The following is a 22,186-nucleotide window of genomic DNA, read 5'->3' as shown; positions in this document are numbered from 1 at the left end:
TTTACATCAAGAATTAAAAAAAAAAATATTGGACTATCCATTTAAAATTAAATAAAACCCGTTAATAAAAGGGCTTAAAAGGGTGCACCTAATTAAAATTATTGGTTTTTTAAACGAATTCGAGTCTAAAAATAATATACATAATCCGTTAAGACCCGCAGGCTTAAGGCCCAGTTTAACATCACTAATAGAGACCATAATGATAACAACAAGATAAGTAAAATTATTAATGTGATATTTTATCAGTTTGAGTTTATTGAATAATTGGAGAAGTTAATAAAGTAATTTCTTGGAGATTTTCCGACTTCTCTTGAGATCATACTGTAGAATTTTTAAAATAATTTAAACCAAATCAAACTAATTTGTTTACTCGGTTTGGTTAGATTTTTGGTATATTTACAACATTTACCAGGAAAAAAGAGAGGTTGTTAGTTAGGTGGGAGGCTGGACCGGACCGACCGACCACTCTACGTCCGTGTCAAAGCCGACATAAGGGGTATATTTGTCAGTTCCACTCTATTTCCAACCTGAGAGGATTCTCGGCGGAGGAAAAAACCAAAGGGAGACGACGGAGAGACCAAGGAAGAAGAGAGGAGGAGACGACTCACAAATCGCATTGCATTCGATTTCTCCGCCTCTTTTTAACTTCTTCATCAATCTCCTTCCTTTCTCTGTTTCCGGTAAAATTGCGAATTCCGGCGTTTTCCCCAAATTTTGAATCTGTTCGTAATGTCGTCGGTCTCTTGCTCCACGGCGAGCTCTAACGGCGGATGTAGATTCATATTTCAAGCCAAAACATCAATCCATTCTCCTAGTTTCATCAGAATCGGAACAAATTCTCAGGTTCCTTAGTCCCATTCCTCCATCTCTCTCTGTCAATCAGTTTTAAAGTTTCAAACTTTAATAACTCTTTACTCTGTTTTTTTTTTGGCTACTTAAGAGTGACAGATTCTGTATGCATCGTTTGGGATTGGTAATTGGAACTCGTAAAGCGAGAGGAACATCTATACGTATGGCATTAGTTGATGAGAGACAATCAACTAGCAAAGATGTTGCTGAGCCTCCTCGGATCTTGGTATTTGAAGTTGTGATTAGTTTTATCTTGTTCCGTTACAAAAAAAAGTTTGATACTTGATCATTGATTTATCTTGTGTCATTGTTTTGTAGGCATATGATCTTGTTCAAGGAGCACTTGTAAGTTATCTGAGAGCTAGTCTGTTTATATATATTTCGTTTATTGGAGTGTATGATCTTAGTGTTTAAAGCTTGTTTTCCAAGGAAAAAAGTATTAAGTTTGATGATGCTGGCCACTTAGCTAATAAAAAAGCTAACATACGTTTGAGAGATTCTCTCTGTTTCAGATTGATTGTGGACTGAGATTGATGATTTACACGCAGGTGAAATGGAGATGGAAGGAGGACAAGTCTGTTCCAGATACACCCACTGCTGTTCTCGTACATGGAATTCTAGGGAGCGGGAAAAACTGGGGTCAGTACTGTGGGATTCATTGTGAAATGGTTTCAAGTTTGGCTGTACTTAATGCCTTCTCAGCCTTTTTAGTTTTGTTTCTTGTTTCTTCAAACTTTGTTGTTTAGTTGTATGGTGTGCATAAAATTTCTCGCTAACCAAACCTTAATTCCTGTTAGTCTAGGCACTTTCGCCCGAAGATTGGCTCATGAGTTCCCAACTTGGCAGGTATCTGTTTTCACCACCAAATGCACTGAACTAGTGAACTGTACTGTGCTCATACAAACTTATTGGCTTGCGAATAAATAATATGCTTCTCTTTGTTCAATCTTCACAGTTTCTCTTGGTAGATCTTCGTTGCCATGGGGATTCAGCATCTCTCAAGAAGAGAGGTCCACATTCTGTTGCTACAACTGCTTCTGATGTTCTAAAACTAGTAAGTTTCTTTCTCAGCCCACTTTTTATTCGGTTATTCATGAAATAGACCTTCTCTGACATTCGTCTTCCTCTATTCTGTCATTCTTAAGGTTGGTCAGTTGAGGTTAACACCACGGGTCCTTGTTGGTCATAGCTTTGGTGGGAAAGGTAACTTAACTTATTTATGAAATTGCTTCATCCAGATTATTTACTCTGACGTGATAACATTTCTGATGAGTCTTTTCTATGATCATGTAGTTGTTTTAAGCATGGTGGAGCAAGCAGCTAAGCCTCTTCCACGACCAGTCCGAGTAAGTGTTCTTTTTTTTAATGTCTATATCCCATGACCATTGGTAGGATTTATGTTAATCTCCCTAATTTGTATCCATTTTAGGCTTGGGTACTGGATGCTACTCCTGGAAAAGTTCGTGCAGGAGGAGATGGAGAAGATCATCCACGAGAACTTATATCATTTCTACGTACGTTGCCAAAAGTGGTAAGTAATGAGGGCTACCGATCTTTTGTCCTCTTTCACAATATTCAGTTCTTTTTCATTGAAGATTGTAATTTCGTTCCCTTAAATTCTGTCAGTCTCAACTTTCAACCTTTGCGCAGATTGTTGTTCACAAGGAATTTATTGTGTCAATTTTCAAGTTCAGTTTTGTGATTTTAAAGAACTTCATTATGAAGAATAGTTTAGATTCATGTTCGGCTGAGAGAACTATAAAATTCTATCAAGTAAACAGAACATGTGGGTACAAAATGATTCAAGGAGAAAATTATTGTCTTTCCTTCACCGTTTGAACCAGTTACAAAGTCTTAGAAGGCAGATGAAAATATTGCTTATTAACATCATTTGTGTTTGGTTTAAGGTATCGTCAAAGCGTGAGATTTTAAATGCTCTTCTCAAAGAAGGGTTTTCCAATGATGTTGCACAGGTATATAATAATTTTCTTCAACAGATTCTATCAGTTGTTAACTTTCAGACCATTGGTTGATTCCCGCTTGATGTGTCTTGTGCAGTGGGTTGTTACCAATCTTAGACCTACTGGACCATCGTGCTCCAGCTTCTCGTGGACATTTGACCTAGATGGGATCTCCCAACTTTATCAGTCCTACGAAGACACAAATCTATGGTAATCTATTTCTGTCAACTCCGTGTGTTAACTGGAGGAAACTTGTATAAGATCTTACCTAACTGAACTCAAACTTCTTGGCAATGTTGCTTCTACAAATAAAAGGAACTTTGTTGAAAATCTTCCAAGAGGAGTACATGTGAATTTTTTGAAAGCTGAAAGAAGCTTGCACCGTTGGGCCCTCAAAGACCTTCAACGAATCCACGCTGCTGAAGAGCTCGCCTCTGAAGAAGGAGCCGGAGTAGAAATGCATGTCCTGGAAGATGCTGGTCATTGGGTAAATTAAGCTAACCTATACCTCTGCTTTTACATTGCTTCATCTTTGTTTCCTCTTTTGTTATTCTATTACCGAACCCGTAAACTAGTACCGGGTTGTGCCCTTTTAGGTTCACACGGATAATCCAGATGGTCTCTTCAGGATCTTGTCATCTTCTTTCCAAGTTCTCAGAACCTAGAGGTGCGGAACAGTCTTGGTTCTGCTTTTTTTTTTTGTCTGTACAATACTTGTGAAGTTATGTCTAAATCACATTCGACAGATACAATATCATATACATCAACCTTGTGTCCGTGTAATGTTTTTGGTTGACATAAGTAAGAAGTACTATCATATCTGGCATTATTCTCGACTCTATGTCCATTATACATTGCTTTTTCTTTGTTTACTTAGTCGGAGAAAGTCCTAAAGCTCAAGTTCACTCTACACTCTACACACCAAACCGACCGCAACTCTTGTTTCTCAATCCAGCTTTTATTACAACTCTTGGATGTTAAACTGCGCAAACCGAGGAGGACTCGCAGGATACCGAGGTGGGCTTGCAGGATACCGTGGTGGGCTTGCGGCATAGTGTGGTGGGCTTGCGGGAAAACGAGGTGGTCCTCCTTCAAGCATAAGTTTCATTTGTGAAGAGGATTCATCCACAGGCAAACCCGCCCCTACCNCAGTATACAAAATATAAAGCATGAGCTTCAAGACCCAACGAATTTTATAATCTTTACATTTTTAAATNAAACCCGCCCCTACCCTACGTGAACCCTCAGTAGATAGTAACAACTTGAATGTCCATCTCAGCACATTTGGCGTGAAGACTCTATAGAGGAGAAACACGTCGTACCAGTTTGGGAACTTTACGTATGGGTCTCCCCTACAAGCTCCCGCCACAATCATCTTTGCAAATTCCTCTAGCGGTCCACCGTTTGCAGGTACCTGCAGATCGTGTAAGTAAGTCTTTGGGTCTTTTTAGTTCATACAGTGAAATGTTTGGTTAAAAAACTTTTACTTCTCTTTCTTCCTTCCATTGCATCTCAGCACCTTCTTCTAGCATGAACTTTCCTCTAGTCATCTCACTCCCGATCCATCCGTGAGTGGCGATAGTTATTCCAACGTCTTCATTTAGCTCGAATCTTAGCGTCTCATAGAAGTTGACTAATGCTGCTTTTGCTGCCTACACAATGATAAATTAACTTATGTAATCTCTAACGAGATTGGAAGTAAAAGTAAATGTTTATAGTATAGGTACTAACTGAATAAAGACTCATCCGTGGTAGAGGCAACCAGTTCTCAACCGATGCATTCACGACTATCCGGCCATTCGTCTGTTGAAGGTATGGCAAAGCTACATATGTCGGATAAACATTCCCCCAGAAGTTTATGTCCTGCTCAAGAATCTCAACCTTTGATATCTATACTATTGAAATGAGATCGATGCACAATACAAACCAAAAGAAGATACGCATACCATCAAATGCGGAAAGACAGTCGTGTCACTCACTTCCTCAAAGTAAAACGTGTGTCCAAGACTCGCTGTATTCACTAGGTGATCCACTAGTGTGTTGAATTCGTCATCAGAGATGCAAACAATATTTTCGTTAAAACCAAAACTTTTGCTTGACCTACAAGTTAACCTATCCCTAGCAATTTATAAGGAAATGACGAGAAGTAGTGTACCGCGGCCGTAATAGTTGACGGCTTGGGTGATAAAACGGCGGCAATCATCTTCTTTGATAACATCAGCAGCGATGATGATGACGTGGTTGGCTCCAATTTGCTTGGCCTTATCGCTCACAACTCTTAGTCTCTGCTCTCTCCTAGCCACCAACACCAAATTCGCTCCTCTCTTTGCATATTCATACGCTATTTGCTGCGTTCCATCTCATTACCAAGATCATTAGCATCCATGCAAAAATCAAGAAACTCATAATACCTTTTTCTATCATTGTAATGAAGATTACATTAACTAAAGAAAGCAGATCTTGGTTTAATATTTGTGTTTGATAATTAGAAGAAAATAATTAATATATTCATAGAAAAAAAGATCTTCAGCATCCATGCAAAATTAAGTAATATCAGAAATGCAAACGCAAAAGTACCTCTCCAATAGCGGAGGAAGCTCCGGTGATGACTACGACTTTATCTTCCATGTTTTCAGTGGCGAAATAAGAGTTGTAAACCCGTTCGGAGAAGCTAATGAAAGACAGTAATGGCCATGCGAAGGCCATCACCACCATCGTCGCCGGAGGCGCCACCAGGTTCATCACCGAGTTCAATAGATCCACCATTTTCAATTTTTTGTTCTTTTTCGTCTTTATTCCAAAAACAAAGAGATGTATAGGATCAGGCTATCGAAACGAAGAAGAAAGATAAAGAGGAAGAGCAAAATGGTAATGTTTTGTTTTGCTTTTTGTATTATGAGAAAAGAGAGAAATTAAATTTGTGGGGCGGATTTTGACGCATAGTGATGGATGGTGAACAACATGGCTGCATGCAGATAGAGGTACAAAGCCACGTGCTTGTTCATTTGACGTCTTTGAGTTTATTATATTGTCTAGACTTTTACATAAAGATAAAACCGTGAAGCTCCAGTTCCGATTTAATCCGGTTTGGATGTTTTCTATATCCTGGTTCAATAAGTTCGTGGAACGTGCACATCTCCATTTGGAATATAGATTCTGATATTGGTTCTTGGTACGTATAGCACATGCACACCTCCATTTGAACGTCACTTTCATTTTAGTGGGTGGTTTGGTTAATTACAAGACCAAGAAACCAATATCCAAAACCAAAGTGATTAACTAGAGGTTGCTATGGTTCTCGGCCAATTCTAATTTGTCTTTAACTAAGCGATCTTGTGGATTGATGGGCTTCCAGCATAGGAGGTGAAGACGTGTGTTGGACGTGGACTTGGACTTGGACCCTGGCCAAGTTGCCTTTCCCTATTCGGAGAAACAAAAGATGTTAACTTAGCTAATATATAGTTAATGGAGAAGTATAGCATTTAAACGAGCTACATAGTTAATCTTTCGTGCAACAAGAAACTTGATCATATAAATCATAGCTTATAGTTCTCTTGAAATCTTTGTAGATGAAGCAAACGAGAGACGCGCCTAAGGCGGCAAGGCTGTGCCTAAATGTATACAGTATACAAAATATAAAGCATGAGCTTCAAGACCCAACGAATTTTATAATCTTTACATTTTTAAATTAGTTAACCACGTATACATACTTGTTTATCGAGTTGAAGTTTAAAAAAGAACAACTACCTTAATGTTAAAGAAACATAAAATTTAGTTGATATCGATATCTTTATGCAATCTCTTATCATTATGCAACATGCATTTATTTAATTTCTAATATTTTAGTCTACGACGTCGTGGTCAATGCAGAGCTTTTCATATGCTAGCTAAAAATACTTTGTGGGAGACTTGAACTTTAATTAGAAGAGTCTTTGGGATAATGTTCTTCTTCTCTAGATAGATATGGAAAGATAGAACAAGTGGGACCCACGATCTCCGACAGAAAACATCCTACGTGGGTCATTGTCGTAACAACAACATAACACAAACTACTTCATGTCTTTCTTTTTTTAAACCGTTGGGATCAAATTTTCATCACTTCATGCAAATTTCGTTAGTCTGTTTCCTAACGAAAATACACAGATCCAAAAATAGAAAAAGAGATATATATTGTGAGTTGTTGTCTTTGTCTAGAGAATCTAGGGCTTCTCCATATTTTCCGGTGATACAAAAACCAAATCCATCTCTCTCCTCATTCCTAAAAATTTCCAAATCAGAATTAACAAACACTCTGTTCGTTATTTCTCTCTCTCTCTCTCTCATTCTCTCCCCGTATTTTCCGTTATCGACGAACAGTTTGCTGCAAGAAAACAAATTAACAACGTTTTGTTCATCTTGCAGTGGAGATAACGGAAAAAAAATAAACCAAAACATCATCAATCTCTCTTGTTTCTTGATTCACAAGACTTCTTTTCTGTGATTTTCTTTTCTGAATTTACATACTTTAAAGGTTTTGTATAAGATCCTTCTCATTCATTTGGGATCATATAAGATCAAAAGATCTCTGGTGGGTTGAAGAGATGTACAATTGCATAATTTAGGCTACTAAACATTTTGATCATCGATCATCTTCATTTTGATAAAACCTGAGGTTCCTGGGATTTTGGGGCTTGGGGACCATTCATGATATATTTGTTCTTGATGCGGATAGGTGAAGAATCAGCCTGAAGTATTATGGGATGCATTTGCTCTAAAGGAACTGCAGAAGAAGAAGTTAATGACCAATATGAGAAACCTAAAGAGAATTGGGACAAAACGTCCTCAGTTCAGTTGACCGCACCTGTAACTTCCAACNTCAGCAGCGATGATGATGACGTGGTTGGCTCCAATTTGCTTGGCCTTATCGCTCACAACTCTTAGTCTCTGCTCTCTCCTAGCCACCAACACCAAATTCGCTCCTCTCTTTGCATATTCATACGCTATTTGCTGCGTTCCATCTCATTACCAAGATCATTAGCATCCATGCAAAAATCAAGAAACTCATAATACCTTTTTCTATCATTGTAATGAAGATTACATTAACTAAAGAAAGCAGATCTTGGTTTAATATTTGTGTTTGATAATTAGAAGAAAATAATTAATATATTCATAGAAAAAAAGATCTTCAGCATCCATGCAAAATTAAGTAATATCAGAAATGCAAACGCAAAAGTACCTCTCCAATAGCGGAGGAAGCTCCGGTGATGACTACGACTTTATCTTCCATGTTTTCAGTGGCGAAATAAGAGTTGTAAACCCGTTCGGAGAAGCTAATGAAAGACAGTAATGGCCATGCGAAGGCCATCACCACCATCGTCGCCGGAGGCGCCACCAGGTTCATCACCGAGTTCAATAGATCCACCATTTTCAATTTTTTGTTCTTTTTCGTCTTTATTCCAAAAACAAAGAGATGTATAGGATCAGGCTATCGAAACGAAGAAGAAAGATAAAGAGGAAGAGCAAAATGGTAATGTTTTGTTTTGCTTTTTGTATTATGAGAAAAGAGAGAAATTAAATTTGTGGGGCGGATTTTGACGCATAGTGATGGATGGTGAACAACATGGCTGCATGCAGATAGAGGTACAAAGCCACGTGCTTGTTCATTTGACGTCTTTGAGTTTATTATATTGTCTAGACTTTTACATAAAGATAAAACCGTGAAGCTCCAGTTCCGATTTAATCCGGTTTGGATGTTTTCTATATCCTGGTTCAATAAGTTCGTGGAACGTGCACATCTCCATTTGGAATATAGATTCTGATATTGGTTCTTGGTACGTATAGCACATGCACACCTCCATTTGAACGTCACTTTCATTTTAGTGGGTGGTTTGGTTAATTACAAGACCAAGAAACCAATATCCAAAACCAAAGTGATTAACTAGAGGTTGCTATGGTTCTCGGCCAATTCTAATTTGTCTTTAACTAAGCGATCTTGTGGATTGATGGGCTTCCAGCATAGGAGGTGAAGACGTGTGTTGGACGTGGACTTGGACTTGGACCCTGGCCAAGTTGCCTTTCCCTATTCGGAGAAACAAAAGATGTTAACTTAGCTAATATATAGTTAATGGAGAAGTATAGCATTTAAACGAGCTACATAGTTAATCTTTCGTGCAACAAGAAACTTGATCATATAAATCATAGCTTATAGTTCTCTTGAAATCTTTGTAGATGAAGCAAACGAGAGACGCGCCTAAGGCGGCAAGGCTGTGCCTAAATGTATACAGTATACAAAATATAAAGCATGAGCTTCAAGACCCAACGAATTTTATAATCTTTACATTTTTAAATTAGTTAACCACGTATACATACTTGTTTATCGAGTTGAAGTTTAAAAAAGAACAACTACCTTAATGTTAAAGAAACATAAAATTTAGTTGATATCGATATCTTTATGCAATCTCTTATCATTATGCAACATGCATTTATTTAATTTCTAATATTTTAGTCTACGACGTCGTGGTCAATGCAGAGCTTTTCATATGCTAGCTAAAAATACTTTGTGGGAGACTTGAACTTTAATTAGAAGAGTCTTTGGGATAATGTTCTTCTTCTCTAGATAGATATGGAAAGATAGAACAAGTGGGACCCACGATCTCCGACAGAAAACATCCTACGTGGGTCATTGTCGTAACAACAACATAACACAAACTACTTCATGTCTTTCTTTTTTTAAACCGTTGGGATCAAATTTTCATCACTTCATGCAAATTTCGTTAGTCTGTTTCCTAACGAAAATACACAGATCCAAAAATAGAAAAAGAGATATATATTGTGAGTTGTTGTCTTTGTCTAGAGAATCTAGGGCTTCTCCATATTTTCCGGTGATACAAAAACCAAATCCATCTCTCTCCTCATTCCTAAAAATTTCCAAATCAGAATTAACAAACACTCTGTTCGTTATTTCTCTCTCTCTCTCTCTCATTCTCTCCCCGTATTTTCCGTTATCGACGAACAGTTTGCTGCAAGAAAACAAATTAACAACGTTTTGTTCATCTTGCAGTGGAGATAACGGAAAAAAAATAAACCAAAACATCATCAATCTCTCTTGTTTCTTGATTCACAAGACTTCTTTTCTGTGATTTTCTTTTCTGAATTTACATACTTTAAAGGTTTTGTATAAGATCCTTCTCATTCATTTGGGATCATATAAGATCAAAAGATCTCTGGTGGGTTGAAGAGATGTACAATTGCATAATTTAGGCTACTAAACATTTTGATCATCGATCATCTTCATTTTGATAAAACCTGAGGTTCCTGGGATTTTGGGGCTTGGGGACCATTCATGATATATTTGTTCTTGATGCGGATAGGTGAAGAATCAGCCTGAAGTATTATGGGATGCATTTGCTCTAAAGGAACTGCAGAAGAAGAAGTTAATGACCAATATGAGAAACCTAAAGAGAATTGGGACAAAACGTCCTCAGTTCAGTTGACCGCACCTGTAACTTCCAACAAAGATGAGTTTTCACTTAAATCGGGGGACGAAAGCTCTGGTAGACGCAAAAATGAAGGGTTGGCGCATAAACCATCCGGTAGAGCCAGCGGATTGATTGTTCCTGTAGACGACAGTGATGGTAAAACTGTAATTGTTGAGAGACCTACGAGGTGTCACAGGAGATCTTCAACTGCAGATATTGGAAGAGGAGGAGGAGGAGGAGGATTCAATATGTTTCAACCGTTTAGTATCTCCACAGTTGTTCCACAGAGCCCCNTGTATTATGAGAAAAGAGAGAAATTAAATTTGTGGGGCGGATTTTGACGCATAGTGATGGATGGTGAACAACATGGCTGCATGCAGATAGAGGTACAAAGCCACGTGCTTGTTCATTTGACGTCTTTGAGTTTATTATATTGTCTAGACTTTTACATAAAGATAAAACCGTGAAGCTCCAGTTCCGATTTAATCCGGTTTGGATGTTTTCTATATCCTGGTTCAATAAGTTCGTGGAACGTGCACATCTCCATTTGGAATATAGATTCTGATATTGGTTCTTGGTACGTATAGCACATGCACACCTCCATTTGAACGTCACTTTCATTTTAGTGGGTGGTTTGGTTAATTACAAGACCAAGAAACCAATATCCAAAACCAAAGTGATTAACTAGAGGTTGCTATGGTTCTCGGCCAATTCTAATTTGTCTTTAACTAAGCGATCTTGTGGATTGATGGGCTTCCAGCATAGGAGGTGAAGACGTGTGTTGGACGTGGACTTGGACTTGGACCCTGGCCAAGTTGCCTTTCCCTATTCGGAGAAACAAAAGATGTTAACTTAGCTAATATATAGTTAATGGAGAAGTATAGCATTTAAACGAGCTACATAGTTAATCTTTCGTGCAACAAGAAACTTGATCATATAAATCATAGCTTATAGTTCTCTTGAAATCTTTGTAGATGAAGCAAACGAGAGACGCGCCTAAGGCGGCAAGGCTGTGCCTAAATGTATACAGTATACAAAATATAAAGCATGAGCTTCAAGACCCAACGAATTTTATAATCTTTACATTTTTAAATTAGTTAACCACGTATACATACTTGTTTATCGAGTTGAAGTTTAAAAAAGAACAACTACCTTAATGTTAAAGAAACATAAAATTTAGTTGATATCGATATCTTTATGCAATCTCTTATCATTATGCAACATGCATTTATTTAATTTCTAATATTTTAGTCTACGACGTCGTGGTCAATGCAGAGCTTTTCATATGCTAGCTAAAAATACTTTGTGGGAGACTTGAACTTTAATTAGAAGAGTCTTTGGGATAATGTTCTTCTTCTCTAGATAGATATGGAAAGATAGAACAAGTGGGACCCACGATCTCCGACAGAAAACATCCTACGTGGGTCATTGTCGTAACAACAACATAACACAAACTACTTCATGTCTTTCTTTTTTTAAACCGTTGGGATCAAATTTTCATCACTTCATGCAAATTTCGTTAGTCTGTTTCCTAACGAAAATACACAGATCCAAAAATAGAAAAAGAGATATATATTGTGAGTTGTTGTCTTTGTCTAGAGAATCTAGGGCTTCTCCATATTTTCCGGTGATACAAAAACCAAATCCATCTCTCTCCTCATTCCTAAAAATTTCCAAATCAGAATTAACAAACACTCTGTTCGTTATTTCTCTCTCTCTCTCTCTCATTCTCTCCCCGTATTTTCCGTTATCGACGAACAGTTTGCTGCAAGAAAACAAATTAACAACGTTTTGTTCATCTTGCAGTGGAGATAACGGAAAAAAAATAAACCAAAACATCATCAATCTCTCTTGTTTCTTGATTCACAAGACTTCTTTTCTGTGATTTTCTTTTCTGAATTTACATACTTTAAAGGTTTTGTATAAGATCCTTCTCATTCATTTGGGATCATATAAGATCAAAAGATCTCTGGTGGGTTGAAGAGATGTACAATTGCATAATTTAGGCTACTAAACATTTTGATCATCGATCATCTTCATTTTGATAAAACCTGAGGTTCCTGGGATTTTGGGGCTTGGGGACCATTCATGATATATTTGTTCTTGATGCGGATAGGTGAAGAATCAGCCTGAAGTATTATGGGATGCATTTGCTCTAAAGGAACTGCAGAAGAAGAAGTTAATGACCAATATGAGAAACCTAAAGAGAATTGGGACAAAACGTCCTCAGTTCAGTTGACCGCACCTGTAACTTCCAACAAAGATGAGTTTTCACTTAAATCGGGGGACGAAAGCTCTGGTAGACGCAAAAATGAAGGGTTGGCGCATAAACCATCCGGTAGAGCCAGCGGATTGATTGTTCCTGTAGACGACAGTGATGGTAAAACTGTAATTGTTGAGAGACCTACGAGGTGTCACAGGAGATCTTCAACTGCAGATATTGGAAGAGGAGGAGGAGGAGGAGGATTCAATATGTTTCAACCGTTTAGTATCTCCACAGTTGTTCCACAGAGCCCCGAGGCAGAGCTCATTGCAGCTGGATGGCCTTCTTGGTTAACCTCTGTTGCAGGTGAAGCCATCAAGGGTTGGGTTCCACGAGGTGCAGAGTCTTTTGAGAAGCTGGACAAAGTTAGTTCCCTTTTCTCTCTCTGTTTCCATATAATTTGCAGTTTCTTGATTGATATATGTATGTTTCTGTTGTGTTGGCTCCTTGGGCTGATCATTATGTGAACACTGTCTTTTTGCAGATTGGACAAGGGACTTACAGCAGTGTGTACAGAGCCCGGGACCTTGAGACTGGTAAAATGGTAGCCATGAAGAAGGTCAGGTTCGTTAATATGGATCCGGAAAGCGTGAGATTCATGGCCAGAGAAATCCACATCTTGCGCAAACTTGACCATCCAAACGTTATGAAGCTTGAGTGTCTTGTGACCTCAAAACTTTCTGGTAGCTTGTACCTTGTGTTTGAGTACATGGAGCATGACCTCTCGGGACTCGCTCTTAGACCCGGTGTAAAATTCACTGAATCCCAAGTACGTTCAAGGATTTGATTATAACAAAAAGGTAACCAAAGAATCATGGAGACAAAACTTATTTCTTGTTACTTCTTGCAGATCAAATGTTACATGAAACAACTGCTTAGTGGGCTTGAACACTGCCACAGCCGTGGAATCCTCCACCGCGACATTAAAGGTTCAAATCTCTTGGTAAACAATGATGGAGTTCTCAAGATTGGAGATTTAGGTCTGGCGAACTTCTATCATCCAGAACAAGATCAACCCTTAACGAGCCGTGTAGTAACCTTGTGGTACAGGGCCCCTGAGCTTCTACTGGGAGCTACAGAATATGGACCCGGGATAGATCTGTGGAGTGTTGGTTGCATTCTTACAGAACTGTTTTTAGGGAAACCTATCATGCCGGGAAGAACAGAGGTAAATTACCTCTGTACAGTTCTTTGAATCCATGACCATTCAGCATACTTTATTGATTCAAGCAATATATCTTTGACAATGTCTCTTAGGTGGAGCAAATGCATAAGATCTTCAAGTTGTGTGGTTCACCATGCAATGATTACTGGCAAAAGACAAAGCTACCACTTGCCACAAGTTTCAAGCCACAACAACCTTATAAGCGTGTCCTTCTAGAGACTTTCAAGAATTTACCACCGTCAGCTTTAGCTCTTGTTGACAAGCTTCTATCCTTGGAACCAGAGATGCGGGGCACAGCTTCTTCGACACTAAGTAGCAAGGTAGCTTTGTATTTCCTTTATCTAGCAGTTCTTCATTTGCCTCCTCAATGCAAACTGAATTCTTTCTTCGTTTTTTTTTTCTCTAGTTCTTCACAACGGAACCACTCCCTTGTGATGTATCAAGTTTGCCCAAGTATCCTCCAAGCAAGGAACTTGATGCAAAGGTCCGTGATGAAGAAGCAAGAAGGTGTGTGAGAAAGGCTCCTTAAATAAGTATTCTTGCACTAGATAACCACAAAATGATTCATGTGAATTCCTAAACATACTCTCTATATAAATTCAGGAAAAAGGCTGAAACTGTGAAGGGTCGTGGACCTGAATCTGTGAGACGAGGTTCGAGAGACTTCAAGAGTACCGCTACAACACCGGAGTTCGTTGCTTCAGGGCAGGCAAAAGATACAATCACCAACCGGAGGTATAATCCTCAGGAAGACAGTAGAACCGGCTTGAGGGGAGAGATGGGAAGAGGCGACAGAGACAAAGGCTTTTCTCATACCAATTCAATGATTCATCCAAACATAGCAGCAACATGGAGTAAAAATGATAGCTCTAGGCACAACGTTGTTGAGCTGAAGGCTACCCGATCTAGCAACGTGCCCATGGCTGGGAGATACTTGTCTCCTTCACATAAAGAGGATGTATCCTTAGAACCCACAACGGTAACAAATCACTTGGAACATGATAGTTTCAACATATTGGTTATAGTATTAGATTACGAACCCTAAGATGTTTTCACCTGTGGTTTCAGACATACGTACGCAAGAAGAACAGAATGCACTGTTCAGGTCCACTAATGCCTCCCGGTGGAAACATTGAGGACATTCTGAAAGACCATGAGAGGCAAATCCAAGAAGCTGTAAGGAAATCACGACTTGAGAAATCAGCAACAAAGAAAAATAACAACAGAACAGGTGCAAAGTAGAAGAAGACATGGATGCAACTTTGCTAACACCAAAACAAGAAAAGAGCATTACCTGAACTGGAAGAACGAAGATCGACCATGATAATCATCGGCTCTACTATTCAATTCAGCGCTGCAATAGACAATACTCTTACAGATATATTAGCAAGGCAATGCCACAGCTATGCTTATGGTAGTATGATCTGTTACTATATGTAGTGTGGTCCTTGTACATGACAAGTCCTGTTTTCTCTGTCTCACACACACATTATTTGTGGTTTGTGGATGCAAACAAGTGTGCATATTTAGCAATCGTGTTTAGTTGTGCAAGTTAATATGAAGATAGAAGCTTTGTCCAGTCAAAATGCAAAGAGATGGTGCATCATTGTTGTCATATACAAACAAGCCAACTACGTAAGCTATATAGCTTATGGTATACATTAATTCAAAACTGTACCACCATAGCTTTAAACAATTGACCTATAAAAATCAGATTCTCATGACAAGAAAAACACACAATAAAGACTCAATTTTTAAGAGCCACTTGGGTCCAATTTTGATAAATCGTCTTGCTTTATTCCTCAATTGCTAAGTGATCAACCAAAAGCAACACCTCTCACACATACATACGAGATGCAACCCCAATCCATCAAAGGTTTTTTTTTAACCACTAAAGCTGCATCTCTTCTTCAATAGAACAAGGTGACCCCAAATTTGTGCCTGAGATGACTGCCCTTGTTCCCAGGAAACTCGATTTCTCGGGTCGCCGTCGCCTTGTTCGACAGTGTATGTATGTGAAACAAACCGATGTGCTCTGTGACTGTGACTCTGTGTGAGAGAGAAGATGAAAGTGGTATTTACTTGTTTGCCCTTTAAGTTCAAGGCACTTTTATAATATCTGAGGGTAAATATGTAAATTTCAGAACCAAGGTTAACATTTTCCCCAAGAGTCATCGTCGTCGTCGTCGTCGTCGTCGACAGTGTTGTTGTTACCAGTCAAAACTAAGCGCCAAACTTTTGTGTCTCTGTGAATCGATCGTTCTCCTTTCTTCACTATCGAATTAGGTTTTCTGCGTAATCCAATGCTAACATCATCGGTGGCTAACAGCACTCTCTGTTTTCCGATTGCGTCGTTTCCATCATCCACGTTTCATTCTCAACGATTCTCGAAGAGAATTTCAAGAAACGGGAAATGGGTTTGTGAAAGGGGAAGACTTTATGTGAAATCAGAGGCGAAAACGGATGAAGCGTCGACTACGAGCAGCAAGTCATCGAGCTTCTTGTCTTTTCTATGTCCATTGCTTAAAGTTTTCTCTGTGAGTCTTTCTCTCTTTTACTCACTCTAATCTGGCTCTTGTGAGTGACTTGACACTTTCTCTGCTGTTTTGTTGTCATCGCAAGTCTCAAGTGTGTTTGTTTTCTAGGTTGTTGGGTGTTAGTGTTATGTCTCGAAATTGCTTACTGAGAGTGATTGGTTCAATCTAATATTTCTCAGCTCTTGTTTCTAGGGAGGTGATCCTTCTCAACAGCGGAATCATGCTCTGGAGGTTAGTCATGTTTTTAATTTATGGAGTTTTTTTAGTCAAATAATAATGTTTTATGTTTTGCAACACTTCTGTTTTTAAGTCCGTAGCCTCTCAAAACCAATGAATTAGATCTGACATTTGAGCCTGATTAAGTTTGGTGTTGTGCAAGTGTTTAGGTTTCAGTTTACTGATACTATTATAGCCTTTTTAGATCTAAGAACTATATTAATATCACGCACTGTAAACCATTTCATGGTCCCTTTGACTTTAGCAGAAGGGTTTGTGATAGAATGGTCCCTCTTCAAAGCCAAGAGTAACTGCTCTGATACCAAATGATAGGTCCCAATTTAGGACAATCAATGTTATCAAGAACAAAGGAGAAGAACACTTTGGTTCTCAAAGACTTTAGAACAAGTTACTGCAATTTTCTCTTCATCGTCATAAACATCGAAGATAGGGGCTCCATAGATCTCATTGTAAAGCTCCATGGATTCTTTCTTTTTTTTTTTTGGATAGTGAAATAGAAATTCGAAGGGGTTTTGTTGAACGTTGATTCTGGGAGAATGCCGTCAACAAGATGGATAGAAATGCTTTGATACCAAATGTTAGCAGTAATGCTAATTTTGGTCCCTCTTCAAAGCAAGAGTAACTGCTCTGATACCACTGATAGAATGGTCCCTCTTCAAAGCCAAGAGTAACTGCTCTGATACCACTGATAGAATGGTCCCTCTTCAAAGCCAAAGAGATGTGTTATGTCTAACACATGAACAAGTAACCAAAGAGATAAACTCTGTTTTGTCAAATTTCAAGTCTATTCCATTAATGTGACATTGAAGTCTTTAAATACACAAACGAAACAAAACAGATTGATAACCAACCCTACAAACAAGGAACATGATTAATAAAATGGGAATATGGAATCGTGGACTTGATATCCTAAAACTAAGGAAACCACTAAGCATCTTCTCTGGTTTGGTTCGGTTATGATCTTATCAATTTGTGAGGGAGGATGTAGGTTTCTGAAATTTCTTACAGAGGGGTAAGAGAGTCCTGTTTTTTCTGGTTTGTTACAAGGAAATAAGGAACTGTGTTTTGCTGAGATTTTAGCATTGATTATGTCACGACAAACCACTGAGTATTTTGTCTTCTTTCCTTATGGTTGGCATGAATACAGGTTGCAACTTCTTCATTAGCATCTGTTGCCAGACTTCCATGGGGATCTCGAGTATCATCTGAGGGCATAGATAACCAAGATGTTGTTTCTTTTCATCCTCCTTTGCGTTTGCAGCTTTTTGAATTTGGTATGTTCTTGTTAATTTCAATATAACAAAGTGCATTAATGGAAAACCATTTTTACATTTTTGAGATTTTTTTTGGGATAATAGAGGCATGTCCCTTTTGTCGGAGGGTGCGGGAAGCCTTGACTGAGCTAGACCTCTCTGTAGAAGTAAGAACTGAAACCAAAGATGGCTCATTAAGCAATAAACCAAAGTTTATCCTGATAATATTTTGTTAGTTCAGGTTTATCCTTGTCCTAAAGGATCTGTGAGACACAGAGAACTGGTTAGAAGATCTGGCGGAAAAGAGATGTAATTTTACGTTCTTGTTCTGTCAATTTGTTTTGTTTTCATCATTCCATAGCAGTTTTTGTTTTCCCTTCTAATGGTGTTTCGTTAAAATTCTGTATGAAATTTTGCAGGTTTCCATTCCTCGTCGACCCGAATACTGAAACTTTAATGTATGAGAGTGGTGAGTCACAAGTTCCAACATTAATAGCCTATTTTCGTGTTCTTTAGATATGTTTACATTGGTTCTCATCTCCTTTCTACTTTAGGTGACATCGTGAAGTACCTATTTAAACAATATGGAAATGGAAGAGACCCTTCCACAGGACTTCTGGAAAGGTGAGCATCTTCAAAATCTGCAATACTTGGGGTCAAACTATCTGGTTTGTGTTCTGTAGTCTCTAGCTCCATCTTAGCGTGAATAAATTGGAGTATTCATGTAGGCTAGTTTCTCTTTCCTGTAACTATAACTTTTAATAGTATAGCTGAGTTCTTTAGAATTTTCCAGCACCTTGTTCACTGGATGGATGCCAACACTTCTCCGGGCAGGTAGAGGAATGTCATTGTGGGAAAAGGCTTCAACAGATCTGCCACCTAAAATGCTCGAGCTCTTCTCTTACGAGAACAACCCGGTACTATGCTTTTGCCTTTTCCTTTCTTGTATGCAAGAAGACTCTTCTCATGATTGGTCGTTAGATCCGCACATTGCTCTAATAGATTTTCGCCAATATTTCCTGTTAATACGATAGGCACCAGAATTGTATAAATCAGTAAGGTGGGAAACAGATGAAGGGTCTTTGACCAGTTGGTTGTTTGAGATCCTTTTGGCTTTGGGAAAGTTAATAGGTCTCTACTACAAATCTCCTAGATACTAAGGGTTCTAGAATGTAGTCCTTGATTCAAATATAGAATGTAGTCCTTGATTCAAATATAATAAATAGGATTTCTTCATAATTTAGAGCTTAAATCCTATCTATGATATAGAAACCTTCTCATCAAGAATTTTAAGTCTATGCAGTATATTATTATGGTGTAATAATTCAGTCTTAGTGCTCATATCATCTTTCATATGCTGGAGAAAACGTTGGTGACCAAGGGTTTTGATTCCTCATTTTTTTTCCCCTCCAAGTATTCACGGTTGGTGCGTGAAGCACTGTGTGAGCTGGAGCTCCCCTACGTATTACACAACATTGGAGAAGGGTCCACACGGATGAAATCACTTGTAAATGCTTCAGGATCAAATAAGGTCTATTTTTTTTTACCTCTCTCTGTCTATACAAGAATCTACTTACACTCTTACCAATAACTTATAAGAAACGGCTGTAACTGTTGTTGCTTAATACAATTTACAGGTTCCATTCTTGGTTGATCCAAACACTGGTGTCCAATTAGGTGATTACCAAAAGATTCTGGCTTACCTCTTCAAGACTTATTCTTCAGCATAAGTGTTTAGTCTGACCTATTCACAAGGTATAAGCTTTTGACTCCACATGTTTTAACAAATACTGAGAACACTATTTTACATGAAAGTACATCAATTACTCCGAGCTTTTGAATATCTAATGATCAGTAGGTGGTATCTCAAAGTCACTCAAATTAGTGGCATGTTCGTGGATCTTTAGATAGAAGTTTTGTAAATTAGACTTTACACAATGCCGGATCAGGATGCATAGTTTGCAGGATCAGGATGCATAGTTTTACACAAAGAGGCCCTTTTCTTATTTTAAGTAACTTAAAAACTTTTGATGTATATATAATTAGACTAAACACCTGTATTGTCTTGTGTTTTGGCATCCAATTCTTGTTTTTCAAGCATCAGTTTGATAACACAAGCCTTCCCCCCACTACGTTTCACATCTTTCCAATCACATTATACAGAACATAATAATAATATTCAACAGATCCCCACCAAACTTCTGGTTCAATAGCAACCTTAGTAGCCATCATGTCATCCTCAACTTCCCCAATCATTCTCTCTTTAAGGTTACATCAATTCAACCACATAGCTCTCTATCTTTCACATTTTTCACCATCGTCAACACATCTCTCTCTCTCTCTCTCTCTCTCTAGCTCTCCATACTTTGAAACCCATTATCACCGAGAGAGATGAGGAATAAAACCCAATCTTTCATCAGCTCAAAGCTCATATTCATTTGTTGCTCAGTCTTGGTCTTGTTCATTCTCTTCTTAAAAAGAGAAAGCATCTCTTCCTCTTCAAACTCGAACACACGAGAGGAATATCACCAGAAACCTAAATGCCCATCAACCAAACAACAATGCACCAAACTGCCCATTTCTCTATCGGATGCGTTGGTTCATTACGTCACCACGGAGATCACACCACAACAAACGTTTGATGAAATCTCAGTCTCAAAGAGAGTCTTGGACAAGAATTCTCCTTGTAACTTCCTCGTCTTTCGCTTAGGACACGACAGCTTGATGTGGGCATCTCTTAATCATGGTGGACGGACTTGTAAGCTTCTCATAACAACATATCTTTAAAGTTTAATCAAATCTCTGGTTTCTTTATAAAGTTATTTCTTACATTGCTAGTGTTCCTCGAGGAAGATAAAGCTTGGATCGAGACAGTGACTAAGAAATTCCCTAACTTGGAATCATACCATGTCGTATACGACACGAAAGTGAAAGATTCGAACAAGCTTATGGAGCTAGAGAGAACAGAGGGTTGCAAAGCCGTGTCTGATCCGCGAGATTCGAAATGTGCTCTGTCGCTGAAGGGGTTTCCAGCTGACGTGTATGAGACGCAATGGGATGTGATAATGGTCGATGCTCCCACGGGTTACCACGAGGAAGCTCCGGGGAGGATGAGCGCTATTTACACGGCGGGTTTGTTGGCTCGTAACCGTTATGACAGCGACGAGACTGATGTTTTCGTTCACGATGTTAACCGGCTGGTGGAGGACGAGTTCTCAGTGGCCTTCTTGTGTCGAGGGTACATGAAGGAGCAGCAAGGGAGGCTTAGGCATTTTACCATCCCTAACCATCGAGCTCGCGTAGGTACACCGTTTTGTCCGGTGGATATCAGTCGCCGCTTTTGATATTGTCCGATGAGAGAAAAGTGCAAAGAACATTAACAAGAAATGAGAGAATTCGAGGATATGAAATGAGCTATGAGATAATTCAATACCATATAAATTGATAAATATATATATATACTGGTCCATTCTCTATTGAGGTTTTGCATAATATTGTGCATCCTCCATATCACTTGATAATTCTAATTACTTTATACTCAACACCAAAAAGTTCTTCTATACCAAACAACGCAAATCCTGAATGACATGCTTCTTTGAGAAAGTTACGTAACAACATAATGAATGCTACAAAAAAAAAAAAAAAAAAAAAAAAAAACTTAATGAATGCGCGTTTAGGAAATAAAGAACAAAAAGGAATGAAAATAAGTATTCAAGCCAGTTTCGTGCCATTAGAAGTTTGACATATCAGTTGGAGATATTCGGAACAATGTCCAGAAATGCCATATTGTCGAGGAACAATGTCCAGAATGCCATATTCTCGAGAGAAAAATGCTAGAATGCATTTTATGCCATATTCTAGTAATATTTTTTAGTTATTTTCTATGTTCTTTTAATTAAAATTTATTGAAAAGACCAAAAACCCATCTAACATTATACCTAATATTCTATCCTTTCGTTATTAACGTGAAACAAAATTTCAGATCTAGAAAAAAAAAACAGACGAAATTGAGAGAAAGAGATGGATCTAGAATCAGACAAAAGAGTGAAGAAAACTTTTGAGATCTTAGTCGTTGATTGTGTTGAATCTGCGCAAATGGAACCGATGTATCTGTGTTTGTTTCAAATCCGATGAAGATCGGGCTTACATGTTGTTTTTTTGCCATCGGAAACGTAAAACAATGCCATAGGAAACCGTGGAGAGGTTAAAATCTGGGGTCGACGGCAGAGAAGCGATGGAGAGAAGTAATGGAAGGTTGATGGTGCAGAATCGGCGACGACGGCGCTAGGGTTTAGAATTATAAGTGGGTTTAGTGACAGTTGTACCCGTTGTATATATCATTTGTACTAGTTGTAATTTTATATATTAGTTGTACTAGTTTTCGTATTCTTTATCAGTTGTACCTGTTGTATATATCATTTGTACTAGTTGTACTAATTGTCGTATTCATTATCAGTTGTACTC

At 38.4% G+C, this 22,186-nt stretch overlaps 6 protein-coding genes across 10 annotated transcripts; 4 read left to right on the top strand and 2 right to left on the bottom strand.

The window, feature by feature from the left end:
• Positions 445-3,639, top strand: LOC104707289 (putative esterase/lipase HI_0193). The gene is made up of 13 exons (XM_010423614.2): positions 445-843; positions 941-1,075; positions 1,168-1,194; positions 1,398-1,488; positions 1,652-1,695; positions 1,805-1,903; positions 1,995-2,052; positions 2,143-2,195; positions 2,279-2,380; positions 2,757-2,822; positions 2,908-3,020; positions 3,126-3,297; positions 3,407-3,639. The coding sequence occupies exons 1-13, from the start codon at positions 730-732 to the stop codon at positions 3,473-3,475; spliced, it is 1,143 nt and encodes a 380-aa protein (XP_010421916.1). The 5' UTR covers positions 445-729; the 3' UTR covers positions 3,476-3,639.
• On the bottom strand, positions 3,611-5,705 carry LOC104707290 (11-beta-hydroxysteroid dehydrogenase-like 5). The gene is made up of 7 exons (XM_010423616.2): positions 5,388-5,705; positions 4,966-5,158; positions 4,757-4,842; positions 4,542-4,673; positions 4,298-4,462; positions 4,032-4,224; positions 3,611-3,947 (listed from the first exon to the last, which is right to left on the bottom strand). Exons 1-7 carry the CDS (start codon positions 5,574-5,576, stop codon positions 3,772-3,774), a joined length of 1,134 nt encoding a protein of 377 aa, XP_010421918.1. The 5' UTR covers positions 5,577-5,705; the 3' UTR covers positions 3,611-3,771.
• On the bottom strand, positions 7,632-8,343 carry LOC109125948 (11-beta-hydroxysteroid dehydrogenase-like 5). Its single transcript, XM_019228763.1, has 2 exons — positions 8,026-8,343; positions 7,632-7,796 (listed from the first exon to the last, which is right to left on the bottom strand). The coding sequence occupies exons 1-2, from the start codon at positions 8,212-8,214 to the stop codon at positions 7,632-7,634; spliced, it is 354 nt and encodes a 117-aa protein (XP_019084308.1). The 5' UTR covers positions 8,215-8,343.
• LOC104707291 (probable serine/threonine-protein kinase At1g09600) lies at positions 11,870-15,165 on the top strand. Its single transcript, XM_010423617.1, has 7 exons — positions 11,870-12,895; positions 13,015-13,299; positions 13,381-13,698; positions 13,788-14,015; positions 14,102-14,202; positions 14,299-14,674; positions 14,764-15,165. The coding sequence occupies exons 1-7, from the start codon at positions 12,407-12,409 to the stop codon at positions 14,935-14,937; spliced, it is 1,971 nt and encodes a 656-aa protein (XP_010421919.1). The 5' UTR covers positions 11,870-12,406; the 3' UTR covers positions 14,938-15,165.
• On the top strand, positions 15,447-19,822 carry LOC104707288. Of its 4 annotated transcripts, none has more exons than XM_019228501.1 (11): positions 15,447-16,232; positions 16,425-16,463; positions 17,617-17,743; positions 17,828-17,889; positions 17,964-18,031; positions 18,142-18,191; positions 18,277-18,346; positions 18,516-18,639; positions 19,137-19,253; positions 19,360-19,477; positions 19,581-19,822. In XM_019228501.1, exons 1-10 carry the CDS (start codon positions 15,999-16,001, stop codon positions 19,450-19,452), a joined length of 984 nt encoding a protein of 327 aa, XP_019084046.1. In that variant the 5' UTR covers positions 15,447-15,998; the 3' UTR covers positions 19,453-19,477; positions 19,581-19,822. The 4 variants fall into 4 exon arrangements, with proteins under 4 accessions (XP_019084046.1, XP_019084045.1, XP_010421913.1 ...); XM_019228500.1 differs by having other exon boundaries at positions 19,578-19,822; XM_010423611.2 differs by lacking the exon at positions 19,581-19,822 and having other exon boundaries at positions 15,448-15,769; positions 15,840-16,232; positions 19,360-19,565.
• On the top strand, positions 19,909-21,198 carry LOC104707287 (glucuronoxylan 4-O-methyltransferase 2). Of its 2 annotated transcripts, none has more exons than XM_010423609.2 (2): positions 19,909-20,480; positions 20,576-21,198. In XM_010423609.2, exons 1-2 carry the CDS (start codon positions 20,114-20,116, stop codon positions 21,064-21,066), a joined length of 858 nt encoding a protein of 285 aa, XP_010421911.1. In that variant the 5' UTR covers positions 19,909-20,113; the 3' UTR covers positions 21,067-21,198. The 2 variants fall into 2 exon arrangements, with proteins under 2 accessions (XP_010421911.1, XP_010421910.1); XM_010423608.2 differs by having other exon boundaries at positions 20,561-21,198.

The sequence above is a fragment of the Camelina sativa genome, chromosome 8 (genome assembly GCF_000633955.1).
Source record: "Camelina sativa cultivar DH55 chromosome 8, Cs, whole genome shotgun sequence".
Classification (NCBI taxonomy): Eukaryota; Viridiplantae; Streptophyta; class Magnoliopsida; order Brassicales; family Brassicaceae; genus Camelina; species Camelina sativa.
Note: the sequence above shows the minus strand (reverse complement) of the source record. Positions and strands in the feature narration are given on the sequence as shown.

Bases quoted from the DNA above. Each gene is read 5' to 3' on its own strand.
- LOC104707289 (XM_010423614.2), top strand. From the start codon at position 730: ATGTCGTCGGTCTCTTGCTCCACGGCGAGCTCTAACGGCGGATGTAGA. The intron at 1,489-1,651 runs GTCAGTACTGTG...CTGTTAGTCTAG, and splicing joins AGGGAGCGGGAAAAACTGGG to GCACTTTCGCCCGAAGATTG. The intron at 1,904-1,994 runs GTAAGTTTCTTT...GTCATTCTTAAG, and splicing joins CTTCTGATGTTCTAAAACTA to GTTGGTCAGTTGAGGTTAAC.
- LOC104707290 (XM_010423616.2), bottom strand. From the start codon at position 5,576: ATGGTGGATCTATTGAACTCGGTGATGAACCTGGTGGCGCCTCCGGCG. The intron at 4,674-4,756 runs GTATGCGTATCT...ATTCTTGAGCAG, and splicing joins CTGTCTTTCCGCATTTGATG to GACATAAACTTCTGGGGGAA. The intron at 4,463-4,541 runs GTTAGTACCTAT...ATCATTGTGTAG, and splicing joins CACGGATGAGTCTTTATTCA to GCAGCAAAAGCAGCATTAGT.
- LOC104707291 (XM_010423617.1), top strand. From the start codon at position 12,407: ATGGGATGCATTTGCTCTAAAGGAACTGCAGAAGAAGAAGTTAATGAC. The intron at 14,016-14,101 runs GTAGCTTTGTAT...TTTTTTCTCTAG, and splicing joins CTTCGACACTAAGTAGCAAG to TTCTTCACAACGGAACCACT. The intron at 14,203-14,298 runs GTGTGTGAGAAA...ATATAAATTCAG, and splicing joins CGTGATGAAGAAGCAAGAAG to GAAAAAGGCTGAAACTGTGA.
- LOC104707288 (XM_019228501.1), top strand. From the start codon at position 15,999: ATGCTAACATCATCGGTGGCTAACAGCACTCTCTGTTTTCCGATTGCG. The intron at 18,192-18,276 runs GTGAGTCACAAG...TTTCTACTTTAG, and splicing joins AACTTTAATGTATGAGAGTG to GTGACATCGTGAAGTACCTA. The intron at 18,347-18,515 runs GTGAGCATCTTC...AGAATTTTCCAG, and splicing joins TCCACAGGACTTCTGGAAAG to CACCTTGTTCACTGGATGGA.
- LOC104707287 (XM_010423608.2), top strand. From the start codon at position 20,114: ATGAGGAATAAAACCCAATCTTTCATCAGCTCAAAGCTCATATTCATT. The intron at 20,481-20,560 runs GTAAGCTTCTCA...TTACATTGCTAG, and splicing joins TAATCATGGTGGACGGACTT to TGTTCCTCGAGGAAGATAAA.